General features: G+C 41.2%; 1 protein-coding gene across 6 annotated transcripts in view; it reads right to left on the reverse strand.

The window, feature by feature from the left end:
* The window catches only part of igsf9ba (immunoglobulin superfamily, member 9Ba), a 71,452-nt gene that overhangs the window by 28,570 nt on the left and 23,728 nt on the right, over positions 1-19,154 (reverse strand). For all 6 annotated transcript variants that reach the window (XR_001808877.3, XM_017428344.3, XM_017428343.3 and 3 more), the window contains exons 3-4: positions 14,673-14,819; positions 6,605-6,756 (exon numbers count right to left, since the gene is read on the reverse strand). Coding sequence is in view for 5 of the 6 variants with exons in the window: in XM_017428344.3 (XP_017283833.1) it covers positions 6,605-6,756; positions 14,673-14,819 (299 nt within the window). In the remaining variant the exon portion in view is untranslated. The remainder of the gene's footprint in view (positions 1-6,604; positions 6,757-14,672; positions 14,820-19,154) is intronic.

The raw sequence follows: 19,154 nt of genomic DNA on the forward strand, positions 1-19,154 counted from the left end.
TGATTGGCAGAGAATTCAACGGCAACCGTGTTTGGTCATTTGTTTGATCAAAATATCAATTTTCTATGTCATTAAACCTAACATTAAATTGTACAACAGAACTGTCAGACCTAACAGACAATTTGAAGACTTGTTTTGTTTGGATTTGTTCTTGACAGCGTGGATTTACTGCGACACCGAACACGTTATAGACCAGAACGTTGAGTGAAATCTGAACATAAGTGGCCGAATCAATAAAAAGTGTGAAATTCAAGGTCATTCATCTAAAGGTAAACCAGAAACAAAAACACAAATATCACTTTGAAGGGGTTTACTGTTGTATTAAACTACATTTCTGCTTCAAATGGACCTGTTTTTACAGCTAAAAATTCAATCTAAAACAACAAACACTTAAATAAAAATGTCAACTGTAGATTCTCAGCACCTAAAATGTTCTTTCTAACATTATATTTTGTAACTAATTCAACATTTCTCATTTTATATGTGGGATTATTTATAATAACAGTATACAGCATCATACATAAATAATTCTGGATTAGCACAAAAATATTTGGGCATAAGGAGGAGTTGGGGTTCAAACTACTGATCCATAGTAACTACACCTGTTAAATGGACAGTTCAGATATTTTAAAGTGAGGCTGTGAACAACTAATATCTTACCTGCTGTAGATGGCACTTCAATTAATCTTAATTTGGAGAAACAGTTTATTCTGACCAGATTAACAGGGCAAGAACAGTGATTGCTGCTTCTTAAAACAACTACAAAAGTCTCCAAAGTTTATTTTGTAAACTTTTATGATGCTGCCAATTTTGCATTTTCGGTAAAATAGAATGATATTTCTGCTGGAAGTGCCCCAAAATGCACCAGAAGTGCTACAGCTAGCTGCTACCATGCGATGCTGTAATTCGCCTGAAATGCTGTGAAATTGTCGAGACTGTTTTGAGTTTTTTTAGACTCAAGATTTGGTTTCAGCCCAGTTCTGACTAGCCGTTAACTCGTCAAGCTGTGATCCAATACGTGACTGTTCAAGACCTTATCTACAACAGGTAAGACATTTGTTGTTCGTAACCTTTCTGCGGAACCCTACTTCAGGAAAATGTCAAATATCTCTTTAAAATAGTTGCGCAAAATGAAATTCCGACTGTACAGTGTTGGAAGTTTGACTTTCAGAGCTCTTTTCAGTAAGTTCGTGATGAGAATCAGCTTTTTTTTTTAAAAAAACAAAAAACAAAAAACAAAACTCAACCAGTCCCAAGAAGCCATGAATATGTTATTCTTTAACCGACTCCTGCACTTTGTAACCTTGGAAGTGTCCTTGTTTTCAGGCACAGACGAGACAACGTGACGAAGAAACGCATTAAACAAACCCAACTGGAACACCCTCATAAATTATGCAACAGGTTGCGAGCGGCTCTGTCCATTCAAGTCACACACAGCTGTAGTCTGTCCATTCACGCAGCTGAGAGGGGAATCTGCTACGCCTGCACAATTTACTTCCATTCATCTGTCTCTCAAACGTTTAGGAGCCAAGAGACGCCACTGTCAGAGAAACCAAAGCAGCTTTTAACTTCTGCAAGTCTGTTGGCAAACTGCATCCTCGTCTATCTATCACAAGATAACACTTTGTGTTTCACTGCGATAAACAAGCAGGACATGTGACTCGCTGGGTGCTGCGAGTGTAAACTCATCAGCGACTTGTTGCGAAGAATCACTTGGAGCTCTGATCGCCGCGTGCAACAATTAAAAGGAGTTCAAACCGCGAAGACGAGACTCGTTTTAATAAGGAACAGTGCCTGATTGATGAGGTGCGATTATTCTTCTTGCTCGGCCCCCCGTTCGGGTGTCTGTGAGGGACTTTCAATGCTCCGCTCCAACTCCTGTCAGGCCTCGAAATTAATCCGATTTTCCGCAGATGTCTGAGCAATCGTGTCGGTGAAAACAGCCGTGAAAAAGAGGTGTTAAATTTGAAAGTAAAGTGATTTTTTTTTTTTTTTTAATCGCATCATTTGTATTAACTAACTGCGGAGCAAAGAATGATTATTTCAGCATGAAAATGTCAGAATAAACACACCAAACAAAGCAAATGAATAAAAGTATCATGTGTCGAGCTGACAGCAAATAATAAATGATTGGATGAATCATCAGACGTCTTTATTGTGGGCGTGGACAATTGTTTGTGAACTTTAAACTTCTCTCCATCCCAGTTCTCTCAGATCCCATTTTTTACTTATAAACCAGTTTATATTCAACTAATATGTGCTGTGGATGACTCTCAGCTACTACCACACCAACCTTTAGCTCAACACCTGTAAAACTGATCGAGTTAAAGCCAGCTTCTGGTGTTTTTTAAGGTCACTTAGCCGTTGCAGCCATCTTGAATCAGGCCGCTCAGCTTTACGGTAGACGTAGATTCACTGATTACTTTCTGAGAGTTTCAAAAAAATCTCGTGGCTCATTAGATATTTTGCTAACAGACAAACAAATAAACACACAACCATTATCGCCCTTTCACCTTTGGCAGTGGGAGATTAAAAAAAAGAGTAATAAAGTGCTGTTGGATGAGGGATATACTGTATCTTTGTCTCGGGGAGCTCTCAGCCTGTTAACAGAATACATTTCTGTCCACGTGCACATGAAAGTGAGATGTGTTCCCGTGCACAAATCGGTACAATAATATTTGTCACAGTGCGACAAACTGCATGAGACCGAGGTGCTGATGGCACACATGTTAACGCGAGTAAAATTAGCTCAAACACAAACACCAAAAACCTAAAAGAAAATCAAATCCAGTTGCACCAAACTTCCCAATCTGAGGACCATTTTGTGACCCAGGTCCTAAATATGAGCAAATTTCAAAGCAAACGTGGATGAATTTCTTTCTGAGATCAATAAAGTATATATGCTGTATATCTGTTTACTGTATATCTATCTATTGATGGATAGGATCTATCTATCTGATCTGTACTTGTAGTTCTAGTAGACCTTGAAGACCTGAAACCCAAGGAGATTGGATGAAATGTGACATTAATCAGCTTGTTTTAGTTTAAAATGAAGTCAATCTAAGAGACGACAGATCTGAAGCAGAAGACATTCAATTCACAGATCAGCATTCATCTCTCAAACAGCAAAAAGCTGCTGGTGTTTTCCTGCTGTTTTTATTTCTGTGTGTGTGTGTGTGTGTGTGTGTGTGTGTGTACTTGTATTTGCTACATTGTGGGGACACTTTCCCTAACATATACTACCTTGTGAGGACCGACTGCTCCTTGTGGGGACCAAAGCCTGGTCCCCACGAGGAGAAATGATGTTTTTGGTTTAGGGGTTAGGTTTAGGACTAAGGTGTGAATTGAGGTTAGGGTTAGGTATGTACTGGTAATGGTTAGGGTCAGGGTCAGGGTCAGGGTTAGGCTGTAGTAATGTATGGAAGTCAATGGAAAGTCCCCGCAAAGGTAGAGAGACAGACATGTGTTTGTGTGTGTGTGTTGGGTTTTTTTCTTCCAGAAGACCTTATGATCCCACCTTGGCATCTATCCTCCTCGTTTCAACTCTTTTATTCAGTTTTTTTTTTTTCTTTTCTGGGTGTATAAAAAAAAGTAATGAAGAGAAGTAAAGAAAAAAAAAGAGGAGGATGAGGAGGTTTTTTCTGCTCGACTCTAACTCCGTTTGTCACATTCCTCCCTTTCTCTACGATGTCTCCATGGCTCCAACCATGTGGGTGAGCAAATATACCCTCATGCTCACTCTCACTAATTTTCACTAGAAAGAGTTCAACCAGATTTAAGGGGGACCTACTCAGAGAAGAAGAAAAAAGAAGAAAGAAGATTGGGTAATATGATGTTTTTCGGTTTAAATGTAGCATTCGGTTTTGGTATTATACAACACTCCTGCAGGAAGCGCTGATTAATTATTAATCGGAATATTCTCTAATCATTTGACTAAAAAGATGATGTTTAAAAGAGGCGACTGGAAGGAGGGACGGCGGAGCAGGGAAGCAAAACGAAACAGAAAAAGGAACGAGGCCCATAACAGACGCTGTGTGCTCCTGTCACTTCCTCTCCAGTAAATCACACGGGGAGCTGTGAAGACTTGATAGCGCCTGCAGCAGACTGCAATATCACTGACATATGAGAATGTGGAAGCATGTAGGGAAGAGAAGCGGTTTTAAAATAAGTCCCAAAAACAGGAACAAGAAATAGGAAAAAAAAGCATTTTGGGGGGGGGACAATTTGCTTTGATATAGTCCTTCTTTTTGTAATTAAAGGCCTAGAATTCTTTGAAGGAAGGCATATAATCTGCCACCTTTCATACCACAGTTTAAACTAAAATCAATGAAGAAACGACAGTTTGTTAACCCTGTAAATGGCGTTATCCATGAGCTCATGTGATATTGTAAAATCATGTGTGAACTGTTAGAATGAACTTTAGCTACAACCAAACCAAATCCTAGCTCAGTATCTGTAAAATTAGCCGAGTTTGTCATGACAAGTGGTGGAGAAAAAGGTGAACCCAGAGCGCAGACTCGTGATACAAAAGATACTAATTTAATAAAATAAAGGACAAACAAAGAGCTGACGAGGCAGCAACTCAAAACAAAAACTAAATCCAAGAACTACTGCAGGAACAGGGCAAGCAAGACATGGGCAGAACGGAACAGCCCATAATCACAGAGCAATGATCCAGCGGAGAAGTGGAGAGAGTGACCGGGTTTTAGGCAAACAGGGAAATCAAGAGAAGTGGACACAGGTGAGTGATAATCATTGCAGGCAGGAGGAGATGGGCGTGGCAGATGACCAAATGAGAAACTGGGGAGGAGTGAATAATGACCAGAACACAAGAAACGGAACATACAGAGACAGAACATGAACCGAGGGTCTAAAACACAAAAGAAAACAAGAAAAACAGCACCCCAAATCCTGACAGAGTTACAGCCATTTTCAGGGATTAAAGTGGAAAAATAAATCTTCTGACTGAAAATCTTTTTCTACACTAAATCATACGACCACCACCCCGCCCCCCCGGCTGACCAGGGATCGGATTTAGACCTCCAACGTGTGAGGTGGATATGCTGAACACTGTCCACTGTCCCAACAAAGACACGTTACGTATGGTTACTTACCTGTGCTGCTGCCATGTTTCGTTTTGTTTTAATGCCATAGTTAAGATGTGACGGAGTGAGCGGCGGCTTCACACATGCAGCGATTCATTTAGGGTCAGGATGTGGTGGGGGGGCTGTCCTGCTCCGCCTGCAGCTGGAGGACTGAGCCGCCTGCGAGGGGTCCTTGTTGGAAAGAACCATACCTGCTTCCATGTCGGCCTTCAAAAGCCTCCGATACTTGCTCAATATTACGGTAAAGTCTTTACGTTGGCAGCACTGCTTGCACCCGGACCCGCCCTGCTCTGCTCTGATTGGATCAAACTTTATTTGCTTCAGTTTAATCTTCGTATTATAATTAGATCTGATGGCTTTAAAGGGAGCACAACGAAAATCACTTTTTTTCTCCTTCTCATTTTTACAGATGACGTAAATCCACCCTGGCAGTGTTACAAAGTACAGGAACCCACCGTGGCGACAGAGAACTTGGTAAAGTTGCTTAGCTGTGGCAGCCATCTTGAATCGGGTTGGCTCTAAAGGTTAAGCAGTTGTAGAGGTACATCCGATGATTATTTTCTGAGAGTTTCTTTCACATCCATCTTCTGGTTGACATGATGTATGCCATATTTTACTAACAGACAGACAAGTAAACACATGATCACCTCTCTCCTTCGACGGCAGGCTGCTGTGGTTGAATTATTTCCTTTAGTCATCCTTGCTTTTCGACATTTAGGTGCCTTCAAGCCGGAGTGAGCGACTTTTCACTCCAGAAAAAGTGAAATTTGCACCTTTTTTTTTTAATTTAAGATGCATCATTACACATCACCGGATTTTGTACCTTCTGAGTCATCCGGATGTTAAAAATCTTTGATTTGAAGCACCAGCAGTACACAGACCTGACGTTTATCGATGCTGCAGAGTGTAACTGAGACATTCTGCTGCTTTCAAACCTCAGTGAAGCTGCGCCAGAAATATCTTGTCATGACATCAGACGTTTTTATTTATTTATTTATTATTATTTCACAGGCATTAAAACCAGGCCTCCGCTGACGACAAAGAGGGTTCAGAAATGTGAGGCGCGCTGCCAGCAGCTCTTCTTATTAATGTGGAAACTGATCCTGCAGGAACAACCGTCCTGCACTGGTCTCGGATTTGAGTCATTTTAAACAAATCTTTGCAACTTCTCATGAGACAAAAAAAATAAAATAAAATAAAAATTCCTTAGCAGGCCCTGTGAGATAAAACCAAAAGTTTTCTACGAATTACTGCTGATGGTTTTGGATTCCAACTGAAGTCAAGTTTTAGACGAAAACAAAAAGCCAATAAAAAAATGTATTCTTCTCCACCAGAACAACAGAATGAACTGATATTGGCCCGGATGAGATACAGACCACAACATACTTTCTGTGCAGATGGCACCATCTGTGCACAAAGCCTTTCTCTATTTTTGTGCACAGCGATAAATCGTTTTGATTTATCCCCCCCCCACACACACACACATCGTATTTTCTTACTGAATATTTTGCGTTGGTTGCAAGCTCCTCCCCCTCTCTCAGCCAGCTGATCATTGGTTTCGGATTTCCCTGGGCAGAGCAGCTGAGCAGAGTGCTTCCCCCTTCCTTCGCCTCCACATACTGCGGCGGCGTCGATGTAAATGAAGGTGGGGCTGTGGGCAGGAAGGAAGAGTTTTCATTAAAACAGTCTGCACCATCGTACTCGAGACACAACCCAGACTAATCCTATATTTACAACCACACACCTGCATAACGTATCAGGAGCCTCAGCTTTACTGTGACTTAAATACACACATTTTAAAGGGATAGTCTGGTCATTTATGAACTGCTGTCATGTAGTTATCAAGTTAGTACCTTCCCAGCTGTAGTGTTAGTCACAGAGCATTGAGTATGGATAGACACAGTTTGTTTAGTTTGTCCCTTTTTTTTCAACCGAACAACGTCCGAATGTGTGTGCTGGGCACAGATAGACTGCGTCGAGTCGATCTGTGCTAACAGATATCTCTCCGCCTCCAGCTGATGTTTCTGAGCCACAATGAAGCCATTACTCGTCTCCTCTAGGCCTGCAAGCCGCAGCTTCCCTCCAGCATGATTTTCGGGGTATAAATGGCGGCGCTGTGCTCAGCCAGACGGGGGGGGGGACAAAAAAAGGCTGCCGTGGTAAAAATGGGTCAGCGCTTGCCGCTGGGAGTGCTGCCACGCTTCAGCCTGCACACAAGCACCTGGCACGGAATAAACAAATCGCCCAATTAGCACATTTAGACATCTGTCTGTCCATGCTGCCCTCTCACTCCCCAGCACTCGTTACATCACATGATACAGTAGATTAATGGGGATTCTAATAAAATGCTCGACTGATTCATGTGTGCGCTGCTCGTGCAGCCGATGGGTCGATGGATAGCAAACTAATCGGAACACATCACAGGACGTCGAGAGCAAACCCGACCCAGTTAGGCCACTGAAACTTTGTGCTTCGTTTTTAGGATTGGCTTCACTGATTCACAATGGAGTGCAGTGTTGTTCACAAACGAGATGTTACACATTTAATGCAACCAAGCACATTTGTTCTCTTTAGGAGGCACCTTTCAATCTCTGCCACACTCTGTAGTTTCAATTTAAAACTTTAGAGATATAAAACAAGCCTTCAAATACGTGTGCTGTTAAAAACAAACCCATTAGACTTAAAATCAGGGATGTCCCAATCAAGATTTTTTTTTTAGTTCGCGGTCCAATCCAAGTCAACCAAAAATAATTATCGGCCCACACCAAGTCTCAATCTGGTACTTGCTTTATTTTGCTTTATTGGAAGCATTCTTTGTCTTTTAAAATGCTTGTTGCATCACTGTGCTGTGAGTTATAATGATGCTATCACTGCTTACAGGTAAGGTAAAGGAGCTCTTTGGACTGAAAAGGTAAAGTTGCGTCGCCTCTGTGCCGCCCCAGAGATTTCTTTTTTTTTTTCCCGTGTTAGAAGTGCCTCTTCAGATCAGCTGCTGGTTAATTCAGCACTTCAGTTTTTACATCCGGCAGAGAGAAGTGGGACGGACTGAATTATTTGCTCATGTCTGGCCCCGGTTAATAAATCAGCTCTGTTCTGTTTAACTCTCTATCAGCACATGTGACTGGTACGGCAGCTTTGGCCTCGGATGCCATTACGGCTGCAGGAAAACCACAGAAGGTATCGGATCGGGAGCTGAGAGTGACAACCACTTTGATACTGATCAAATGCGCTGATCGGTACTCCGGTCCAATACTTGCCATCAGCTCAGGACATCCCTGCTGGTTACCTTTTACTGAAAAGCAGTGATTCTTATTCAGCATCCTATCATGTTTCTGATGACTGCACAGAAGATCTGACAGGAACTTTCCTCTCTCTAATATGTAATTTAGGGAAGGAAAGTAAACATTAGAGAAAATGTTTTGTTGTGTCCTCTTTCTGAACCTGACAATCTTTTAAAAGAAAACTACTCACTTTAAACTTAAACACACTAAAACTAAACTACAATTGTATCTAGTGATGAATCATTGCTGTAAAATGATGCATCAGTCTGTATGAAATGCGGGATTATTTATAGATTTGCACATTTTCTTTTTATCAAGTAAGCCTACGCCTTTTTAAACGTAATGGGGTCCCAATAAAAGGCCTGAGCAGCAGCACTTTAACTGCTGTCTAATTTTTCAGCCTAATTTAGATTTTCCTCAAGGGAGAGAGCATCAGCTGACAGGAAGTAGGGGATACTCGTGGCGTCGCCGGTGACAGCAGGTACACGGGTCCGCCTGGGATTCGTTTCACACCGTCAGCTCCGGCTCATCACAGAGGAGGCGGCGTCACCACGGCGCGGGGAAACCTGGGAATTGCGCGACAAAAAAAAGCAACCCGTGCAGTAAATTCTTGCCCTACTTACCGCAGCCCTTCATCAATTATAAGCATTAGAGAAACGCTTGAAGACGCCGCGCTCCCGCTGCTCTTCTCTGCGGACCACACGGCACAACACATGGTATTTGCTCACCAAGCTCAAAGTGATTCTGTAGCTCCTTTTTTTAAAATTCCCCGGACAGTTTGGGGTTTTTCTTTACTCGTTTCTGCTTCTTGAAGATTGTTGCAAAAGAATAAACATAGTATTTTTTTTTTTATCATTGATTTCACATCACAAGGCCTAAATGTTTCAGTTTAAACTGTTAAAAAAAAGAGGCACTTAAGGACAACTTTCTGCCTCTTTACGCCACAAAATCCTTATTAGAAAACAATGTGAAGAGATCAGGAAAACGTCTGGAGGATTTATAGCGAGCAACTACAAGAACAGAGAACGGCTGCTGCGTCACACTACATCGCGTTTTTTGTTTGCAAACTCGAGGAGGAGGATGCACCAGCAGGTGTATCTGAAAGGCAACTGGATCCCTTCAGATCTGGACTTCTGCAGAACCGAGTGCAGAGATGCAGTAAAGCTGAGTTCCTTGATAAACCAAAAACTCAAAGTTTTACTTTCTGCTAAACATCAACCGATGTAGACGTTTTCTTTAAGTGTAGGATTGTGCAGATTTCAAACTAGAGGACAGAAAGCAACGGTTTTCCTAGATGCTATCTTTTTATTCGGGATGTAATAAAGTTCATCAAGATGATTTTCACTACATCGGTTGAATCTATGTGACGTTATTGGACAGAAAAAAGTGTTGTTCTTTATATTTATTCATAAAAATCACAACAAATTGTCATTTAGGAGTTTTGTCCATCCACAAATTGGTAAAAAGATGTATTCTAAATTTGTATTGTGTGAGTGAAATGGATGTTTTTTTTAGATTTACCAACTAAAACTAGTATTTATTGAAGTAATGCATATTCCTTGATTACCAGAGATTTAAATAAATATTTCAAAGTATGTAAAGGGATGATTGTCAACTGCTACCACACCAAGTTTTATCTAAATATCTGTAAAATTATCTGATTTATAGCCCTTTTTGTGTTTGCTAACACTGTTTAGTTATGGGGCCATCTTGAATCAAGTTGATTAGTTGTACATTTCCATCCAATGATTTCTTTGAGAGTTTCATTAAACTCTGTCCACTGTGTCATGAAATATTGTGCTAACAGACAGACAAACTGACACACACACAGGCAATTACATGATCGTCCACCTTCCATGGCAGCAGGCGACACGAGGACAGTTGTTCAGATGACATGAAATCTGTCCTTACAACAGAGACCCAGAGGCTTTACATTTGTCTGCTTCACCTATTATCATTTCTAACACTCACTGACGCTTTAGAAGTCGAGACAACAAGGGAGATAGGATGAGTAACAGAAAAGGGAGGAGGGAAGACCGGCAGAGACTGGCCTCAGTGTCCTCCTTGGGCAGGAGGCCTCGCCATCTGACACCTGCCACCACGCGGGCATGAATTCCCTGTCCGCTTGGCAGGAAGTTCAGTCCAACAAACAGGAACTCAAAGGAAGAGTGTATGCAAATACCAACGGCCGAAGGAAATGAGTGTCCTTAGTGTCTGAGCAGAGGCCAGAAGAAAAGGACACCTGCTTCCTTCAAAGACTCCCATTTAGAGGATTATAATGTCTTAACCCCTCTGTTAGATGTCGACACTCTGAACCAGCTTTTTAATAATATATACATATATATATATATATATATATATATATATATATATATATATATATATATATATATATATATATAAATAAATAATCAATTATTCATGTAACAGTTTAGTAAACTGAACATGCTCACCTGCTAGTTCATGTTTGGACTTACAACAAAAACAGGAAGTCAAAATAATTCAACATGACTAATACATCTGATACCAAAGGGAGAGGTCGGAAGCCGGACGTTGAGGTGAGGTTCAGTGGAAACCTTATGAACAGTTAGTATCTTACCTGCGAAAGGTACTTTTACAAACAATAAAAGTAAAAAAAAGCTAATAGCTAGTGGCTAGCCAAATGAGGGACCCTTCTATAACATTTTCAGTCTTGTAAAGCAGTACGAGTCCATCGGAGGTTGAGTAAACCTTTGGATGGATAAGACATGCTGTCCACCTCAGGAGACAAAACATCTGCGTCGAAACAGACATTGTTTGATTGAGACAACATCGACCAAGTAAACAAATGGTGTCGTTCAGAAGTTTAATGTTAGCTAAAGTAGCATTCGATCACACCGGTATGTTGTTTTAGCCATTAGCCTAGCCTGGAGGAAGACTTCTGCTCTTGTCTTCACAGTTTCATTCACTGCTCTGAAGGTCCTAACACTTGGAAACTATTTGACAAAACATTGTTTCAAAAATCACCAGACTGCCTCTTTAAAGGTTTAGACCACACGTGTCAAACTCAAGGCCCGCGGGCCAGATCCGGCCCTCTGTAACATTTCATCTGGCCCCCAAGATAACGTTTAGATTTCATCAGGTCTCTGATTCTAATTTAGCTTAAAAAAAACTGAGCCTAAATAGTGAAGTTTTCTCTCGACAGTGACTTAGAAGCCAACAATATATAGTTTTAATTTCTGTATGATCAGGTTTTTGTTGATGGCTTTTTAAAAAAAAATCTGTTTTAATGTTAAAAACTTTAAAAGCTGAGTGAGGCGTAAGAAATGACAGCTAATGATGAGCTTTTTGAAGTTTGATCTATTTGTCTGTGTTCATTAAAGTATGTTTGCTCTAAATTCTGTATAATCTGTAACTGTGAAAAGGTCATTGATATTTCTATATGAATGATTTGACATAATGCATCTAAAACCAAGGTTAATTTATGTAACTTTTAATAAATATTGATCGTGATCGGCCCTCGGCTAGGACTAAATTTTTAATTTTGGCCCCCTTGCATCAGTGGGTTTGACACCCCTGGTTTAGACAGTAATGTTAGCATATGCTGTCATGAAATGTTTCAGATTGGACTTAAAGATGGAAGCAATTAGTTTGGTTTTAGCTTCAAAATAGCCAAACGCTAATCATGAACTATTTCTCTAAACGGAGCTATCTACATCAGGTAAGATACTAACTGCTCATATTATTTCCACACAGAGCCACAGTTCAAAACTTTTGAACTATCCCTTTAACGGATGATACTAGTTCTGCTGCTCGGTGTCTGTGAAGAAGCCCAACAGATATGGGATAAGGGGAGCAGTTAAGATGGAATATTAATGAGGCAGTTATAGAGCTGCAGTATGCCAACACAACGAAACCTTCGTACAAACGCCTGCAGGTTTGCACTCAGTGGCCTCTTCGCCTTAACCAGCAAGCAGATATCTTCTTTTAGTTACATACAGACTCTTGTAAAGTCATTTGTCGTAGCCAACGTGCTAATCCACGCTGACACACAAACTCACGGAAAACATTAGGTTCTGCTTTGACAGCCGCCGTTTCCACAGATCAGCATTTTTACTTCAAAGTGATTATGCTGTGCTGCGGACTCTGTAAACGGTTCTTTACACACTGGGCATCGTGATCATTATTCAAGTCGGGGGGGGATGGGATAAAAAAAAAATCACAGTCGCTGTGAAACACGTGAATCAAATATGCATGAGTTTCACGCGGCACCCATAAATTCACAGACCCAAAATATACACCAGAGCGACAGAAGTTTGCGCCCCAAATCTTTTTAACAGCAGCTTCACAAGTGAAATGAACACCTCTACTCAGAACATTTCTCTTTCTATCGCTCATGTCAACTATTTACTTTGAAAAAAAAAAAGCATTCCTTGAAGGAATGCATATCGCCCGCCGCCTTTCATGCCAGAGTTTCAGACCCTCAGGGCACGAGTTTTGAACGATCGTCAGCTACTACCACACCAAATTTCAGCTCAATATCTGTTAATTTCACACAGTTCTAATCCTTTTTGTGTAGGCAAAAGTAAATTAGCTGTGGCGGCCATCTTTATTTCAGCTGACTTCGAAAGTTCATCAGTTGTAGATGTACGGCCAAGAGTTTCGGTGAAATCCATTCAGTGGTTCATTAAATATTTTGCTAACAGACAAAACAGGAACGACTCCAACAGTTCGAGGCAAAGTTTTAAGCAGAGATGTTGCACTCAAATGATGTGTTTGGGGACAATGCTCAGCTACTACCAAAACAAATTTAAACCAAATCGCCGTAAAAGCGGCTGAGTTATAGCCATTTTTTTTATTTTTTAAGAGCGGTTGGTTATAGCGGCCATCTTGAATAGGATTGAGTCCAAACGTTAGTCAGTTGTAGATTAGTTTCATTGAATTTATTCACTGATTTATGAGATATGTTGCTAACTGTAGAAACAAACACACACATAACTAAAAATCGTAGGTGAATGCAGCAAAATTTGAATTGTTGCTGCTTTTTTTTTTTTTTTTGATCTGTAACATGTCCTCACTATGAACACATGCAGCACCTTAAGTCCTCGAACAAAACTCTTTCCTCGCCTGAAGCGGGGATCAAAAACCCTGAAAGACGACTGCCTCGGCGTCCGCGGCGCGCTGCAACACTGTGAGGAGGCGCTTCGCCCTGGATTCCCTGAGCCACTGGGGCATTCCTGGGAAATGCAAAGGTGCAGATTTTTTTTTCCGCCTGGTCATCAGTTTGATAGCTCTCAGAGACTATCAGAGACGATCCCTGCCGGAACCGGCCTGAAACGAGCCACGATCAATCCTACTCTAACCAGCCGCTCGCTCCGTTTTACCCGAGGTGTTTAAATAAGGGGAGGGCTGCACCGGTGATGGGCGCCTTTACTCAAAGGTTAGGAAACGATAAATGTCATCACCACAAGCTGGAAGTGATAGGCTGCAACCTATTATCGCTATATTTATTCTATCCATGGAATATTCTGTACATAATATTTCCCTAAAAAAATAAAAAAAAGATGAAAACTGTAAATCACAAGTTTAACAAGTTACAGATACAATGCCTTGCATGCCAGACTTTAAAACTAAAGGTTTTAGAATGTGTGTGGATGATGACTATCAGCTACTACCACACCAAATTACAGCTCATTGTCTGCAGAACTGACTGAGCCATTTTTGTGTTTGTTAGGCAGCCATCTTGAACCAGGTTGACTCCTGTTTATAATCAGTCGTAGATGTTCATCCAGTAAATGCTTTCATTAAAATTCATCCAGTGGTTCATGAGATATTTTGCCAACAGACGTGCAAACAAACACACACGGGCAATTACATGGCAGCTTTCGTGGCGGCTAATGATAAAAATAAGTTCAAATGCCTAATTTATGCACATAAATTGTAAGGAAAGATAAGTTTCCACATTTCACCGCAGACGCCGAGGCAGTCGTCTTTTAGGGTTTTTAATCCCCGCTTCATGCGAGGATAGAGTTTTGTTCGAGGACTTAAAGGTGCTGCATGTGTTTATAGTGAGGATATGTTACAGATACAATGAAAAAAAAAAAGCGGCGACAATTCTAATTTTGTAACCACATTAACTAAAACCAGAGATATTACAAGAGTTGACTTTAAAAACGGTTCAAGTCTGTGTATGAAATGTCCTCTAACAGCGAAAGATTTTTCTATATGGAGCTAAAGCTTCGGATTAAGTGTCTCCTGATTCATTCACACTCACACACACACACATGTTCCTGGTGTGGTGACTCACCGTTGACTGTGAGGTGCACCCAGCTGCCGTTGTGGAAGGTGTCGTACTGCTGCTCCAGCATCAGGACCCTGCACTCGTACCAGCCCTGGTCCTCAGAGCGTACCGGGTCAATCTGCAGGGAGGCCTTCCCGTGCAGAGAGGCTCTACCTGCACACAGACAGGGGTGGAAGTCAAGTCAGGTTTATTTATGTAGCGCTTTAAAAACAGGTTTAAAACTGCACCAAAGTGCTTTACAAGAACAACAAGAACAGAATTTAGAATAAAACAAGGTAAAAAAATACCACTTCAATTAAATGCCAAGGAATAAAAGTGAGTTTTTAAATCAATTTAAAATGATCCAGGCTGTCGGCAGATCTGATCTGGAAACATATATTATTCCATAAAATCGGAGCTACCACAGAAAAATCTTGATCACCTTTTTTCTTGAGACGGGTCCGCGGAACTGTCAATAGTGGCTGATTATTTGAACGCAGGGTTCTCTGCACAGACTGATATTTTAAAAGGTCCCGAAGATATGGCGGGGGGGGGGCAACCCATTTAAGGCTTTATAAGTTAATAAAAGAATCTTAAAATCTGTACGATAAAAGACAGGTAGCCAATGTAAAGAGGCCAGTGTAGGCCATATATGGTCAAGCTTCCTGGTTCCTGTACGAAGCCGTGTCGCTGCATCTGTGATTTATCCATGCGACTATATAAAGAATTGCAATAATCCAAACGAGCAGTAATAAAGGCCTGGATCAGTCCTTTAAAGTCCTTGAAACAAAAGTAAGATTTAACTTTAGCTAAAATCCAACACACTGGAACACCGGAATTACCCCAAAACAACTCAGTAAGTATATCTTTGAGGGTATTATTTAAAACAGACATATTACCCCGTTACCTTTGACGCTGACAGACAAACAGATGAGCACACACACATAGACAATTACATCATTGTCCGCCTTTGGGCGGTGGGCAACAATAATCTTCCTGAAGTTAACTATTTCTTCAACAGATAAAACACCATAATGTTTAAAGTTAACCTAACAGCCATGCAGCTTGAGAATTAGGATTTTCTACATGAAACTTGCCCGGGAGCCACACCTTCATCTGAATTAGCATAAAGCATTTGATGTCACAGTTGGAAAAAAAAAAAATGCCGTCCCCGTACTTCACAGAGATCCCATTCCCTCTCAAACTTCTCCATCCTCCACCTCTCCCGACTTCAAGGCCGGGGATAAATTGGAATTCTAAAAGGAGGAAATCGCGAGGGATGAGAGCCGCTAAGCAGAGCAGGCGCGGTGAAATCTTCGGCTGCTGAGCTGTCTGTCTTCAAACCTCGAGCCCGCTGCCTCTGACAGCCCGACAGACTAAAACATTCACTCCTGCTCTGTCTGACAAGTGTTCAGAAATGAGGCGTTTTTCCAAAACTTTGATGTGCAGATGTACTGTAAGCACAGCTTCCTGTCACTTCAAAGTCAGCGTCAGGCAAATATACTGACTCCCAGGGTGGGCTGAAACTGCTCTACTAGCGATGAAAAAGCAATAGATAAATCCCAAACCCTGAAACTGCAATTATGGTTGGAGTAAAAAAGGGGAAAAAAAAAAAAAAAAACACAGACTTTTCTATTTTGTTAGCAGAAAATCAATACAGCAAACAGGACGCAACATGAGCGGGGAATGCAGTCTTGCAGTAAAAAGGTAGCTTGTCTTTAAAAAGTCAGGTTTGTCTCTTTTTTTTCCCCCTGAGCACTGAAGTGCTGAGCGTGATGGGAAGGGATCAACTTCAGCTCCCATTTGTCAAGACGTCACCGGCTGCTACAGTAATCAGAGTTCACAGCTCTGTGTCCGAGTCCGAGCCGGCCTCGTGGCGGAGACCCCTCCGACAGTGCGAGGTCTCGTCTCCTGGGGACACGTCGCCGTGTCACGGGCTTTAACGTAGAGCGAACGTTTTAAACCGGACACTTAAAGTGCAAAAAGTCAAACCAAAAGAGCTTCAATCAGAACGGATCGTATTTGTATCTGAGCGCCGAAGTCAGGCCCTGTACTCGTACCGAGGTACTGAAAGTGTCCCAGCTACAGTGCCTTGGAAAAGTATTCACACCTCTCGAGCTTTTCCACAAACCTCAAAGTATTTTTACTGAGGCTTCATATAATAAACAAACACAAAGCAGCCCAGACATGTGAAATGAGAGGAAAATAATATATGGTTTACAACATTTCAATAAATAAAACTGAAAAGTGTGGAGTGCTGTGAGTAAATAGAGTCCACCTGTGTGTAATTTTATCTCAGGATTAATCCAGCTGTTCTGTGACGGACTCAGACGTTTGTTACAGAAAATTAGTGATCCAACAGCATCGTGAAGACCGAGGAACACGGCAAAAACCAAACCACAAACAACAGCCCAAGCTTTGAACATGTTCGGGAGCTCTGGTCAGTCAGTCATCCTAAACTGGAAGGAGTTTGGCTCTGCTGCAAACCCACCAGGGCGTGGCCATCCACCGAAACTGAGGAGGAGAGAATTAATCCAAGAAGCAGCAAAGACGTCCCGCGGCGACTCTGAAGGAGCTGCAGAGATCCAAAGCTCAGAATCTGTCAAAAGGACGGCTATTAGCCGTGCTCTCCACAAATCTGGTCTTTACGTAAGAGCGGCCGAAAGAAAGCCGATGTTGACAGGAAGTGAAAGACGTTCTGTTTGCAGTTTGACACAAATCATGTCGGAAACACGGCAAACACAAGGAAGAAGCTCCAAAACTGAACTCTTTTGGCCTGAATGTAAAAACTGTGTGGCAGAAAACTAACTCAGCACATCACCCTGAACGCACCCCCCCTTCACTGTGAAACATGGTGGGGGCAGCGTCATGCTGTGGGGATGCTTTTCATCAGCAGGGAAGCTGGTCAGAGTTAACGGGAAGATGGATGGAGTTAAAGATTTGGGGAAAAAACCTGTCAGAGGCTAAAACAAGACTTGATTCACCTTCCAGCAGGACAACGACCCGAAACCAGAGCTGCAACAGGACGGGTCGGTTCAAAGCTTATTCATGACCCGGTCAAAGTCCAGACCTAAATCCAACTGAGAGTCTGTGGCAAGACTTGCAAAGTGCTGTACACAGACGCTGTTTTGCAAAGAAGAACGGGCAAAAATCTCAAGGCCAAAGCCAAGAGGTGGTTGTACAAAGTACTGACACAAGGAGATGAGTACAAACACTTTTCAAAGTTTTTATTTGTAAGAAAAAAAAAAGTAAAACTTGAAACCAACCAGTTCTATCACATAAAATCCCAGTACTTTTGGTATATATCATAAAAAAGCCCTAAAGCATCCAAATATTAGCATGTGTATTGATTTCACCTCAAGCTATTTTGGCAAAATGGAAGCTGAAAAAGTATTTATTGGTTTGAACATTGCGCCGCTGCAGTGATGGAAGCAGAGGTAATCTGGAATAATCCATGAACACTCCCAAGATGGAGCATCGGAGAGCTTTCTAAATCTGTGGGGAGCGGAGATATAATTTAGTTTTTCCAGCAGCCCGTCCCAAAGCAGCAGGATCTGACACTAAAATTTCACAAGCTGCACATCTGAATTATTGATTGCGTCTTTGCTGGAGTGAGAACAAAAATAGATGATTTTAAATGCAATCATTTCCATATAGCTGCAGGACGAACTGGCAAGATGATCCAGGATAGCAGGAAGATATGTATCATATTTCTCACTTTGCAGGAAATTACAGAAGTAAAAAATAAATAAATAAATAAATAAAGCTGTTGCAATAAGAAGAGATCTTTTAGGTCTGAGCCAGTATTAAATCCAAGTGAAATTTGCATTTTCTTTAAATGCTGAGTGTTGAATGAGTCTGCTGAATGAAATTAGTTTAAAACAAAAAGGTGATAGTGAGTTATATAATAACTCAACCTGTGATGTTAGTTAAAACATTTAAAGAAAACACACGGAGCAAAAGGACAGGCAGAAAGAGCAGATAGACGGAAAAAAGCATAAGGACAAAAAAGAAGAATAAAAAGATATAAAAAAGACAAAAATGGTGACTGAAGTGACTGAAGAGACTTAAGAAACGAAGAACGAAGCATAAGGAGATAAAAAAAGATAAAACTGAAGCATGAGGAGACATAAAAAGACAAAAGAAAGATGCAGAAAAAGACAAAAATGGTGCATAAGAAGACAAAAAGGGCTCTTAAGGAGACAACAGAAATCAAAAGGGACTCATAAAAAGACAAAACGAGCAGATGAGCAGACAAAAAAGACGCAAAAGGAGACATAAAAAGACAAACGCGAGACATAAAATAAGAAAAAGGACGCATAAAAAGACAATTAAACAGACAAATGGGGAGACTAAAACGAAAAAAAGGAAAACTACAATGATGAAAAAGAATAAAAGGGAAGCATAAGGAGACGAGGAGACGTAAGGAGACATAAAAAGAGCAAGTATGCTGAAGAGAAGAACATTTTTTAAGGATTTGAAGCCATTTCAGTGCAGTCCTATGGAAGA

The sequence above is a fragment of the Kryptolebias marmoratus genome, linkage group LG2, assembly GCF_001649575.2.
Source record: "Kryptolebias marmoratus isolate JLee-2015 linkage group LG2, ASM164957v2, whole genome shotgun sequence".
Classification (NCBI taxonomy): domain Eukaryota; kingdom Metazoa; phylum Chordata; class Actinopteri; order Cyprinodontiformes; family Rivulidae; genus Kryptolebias; species Kryptolebias marmoratus.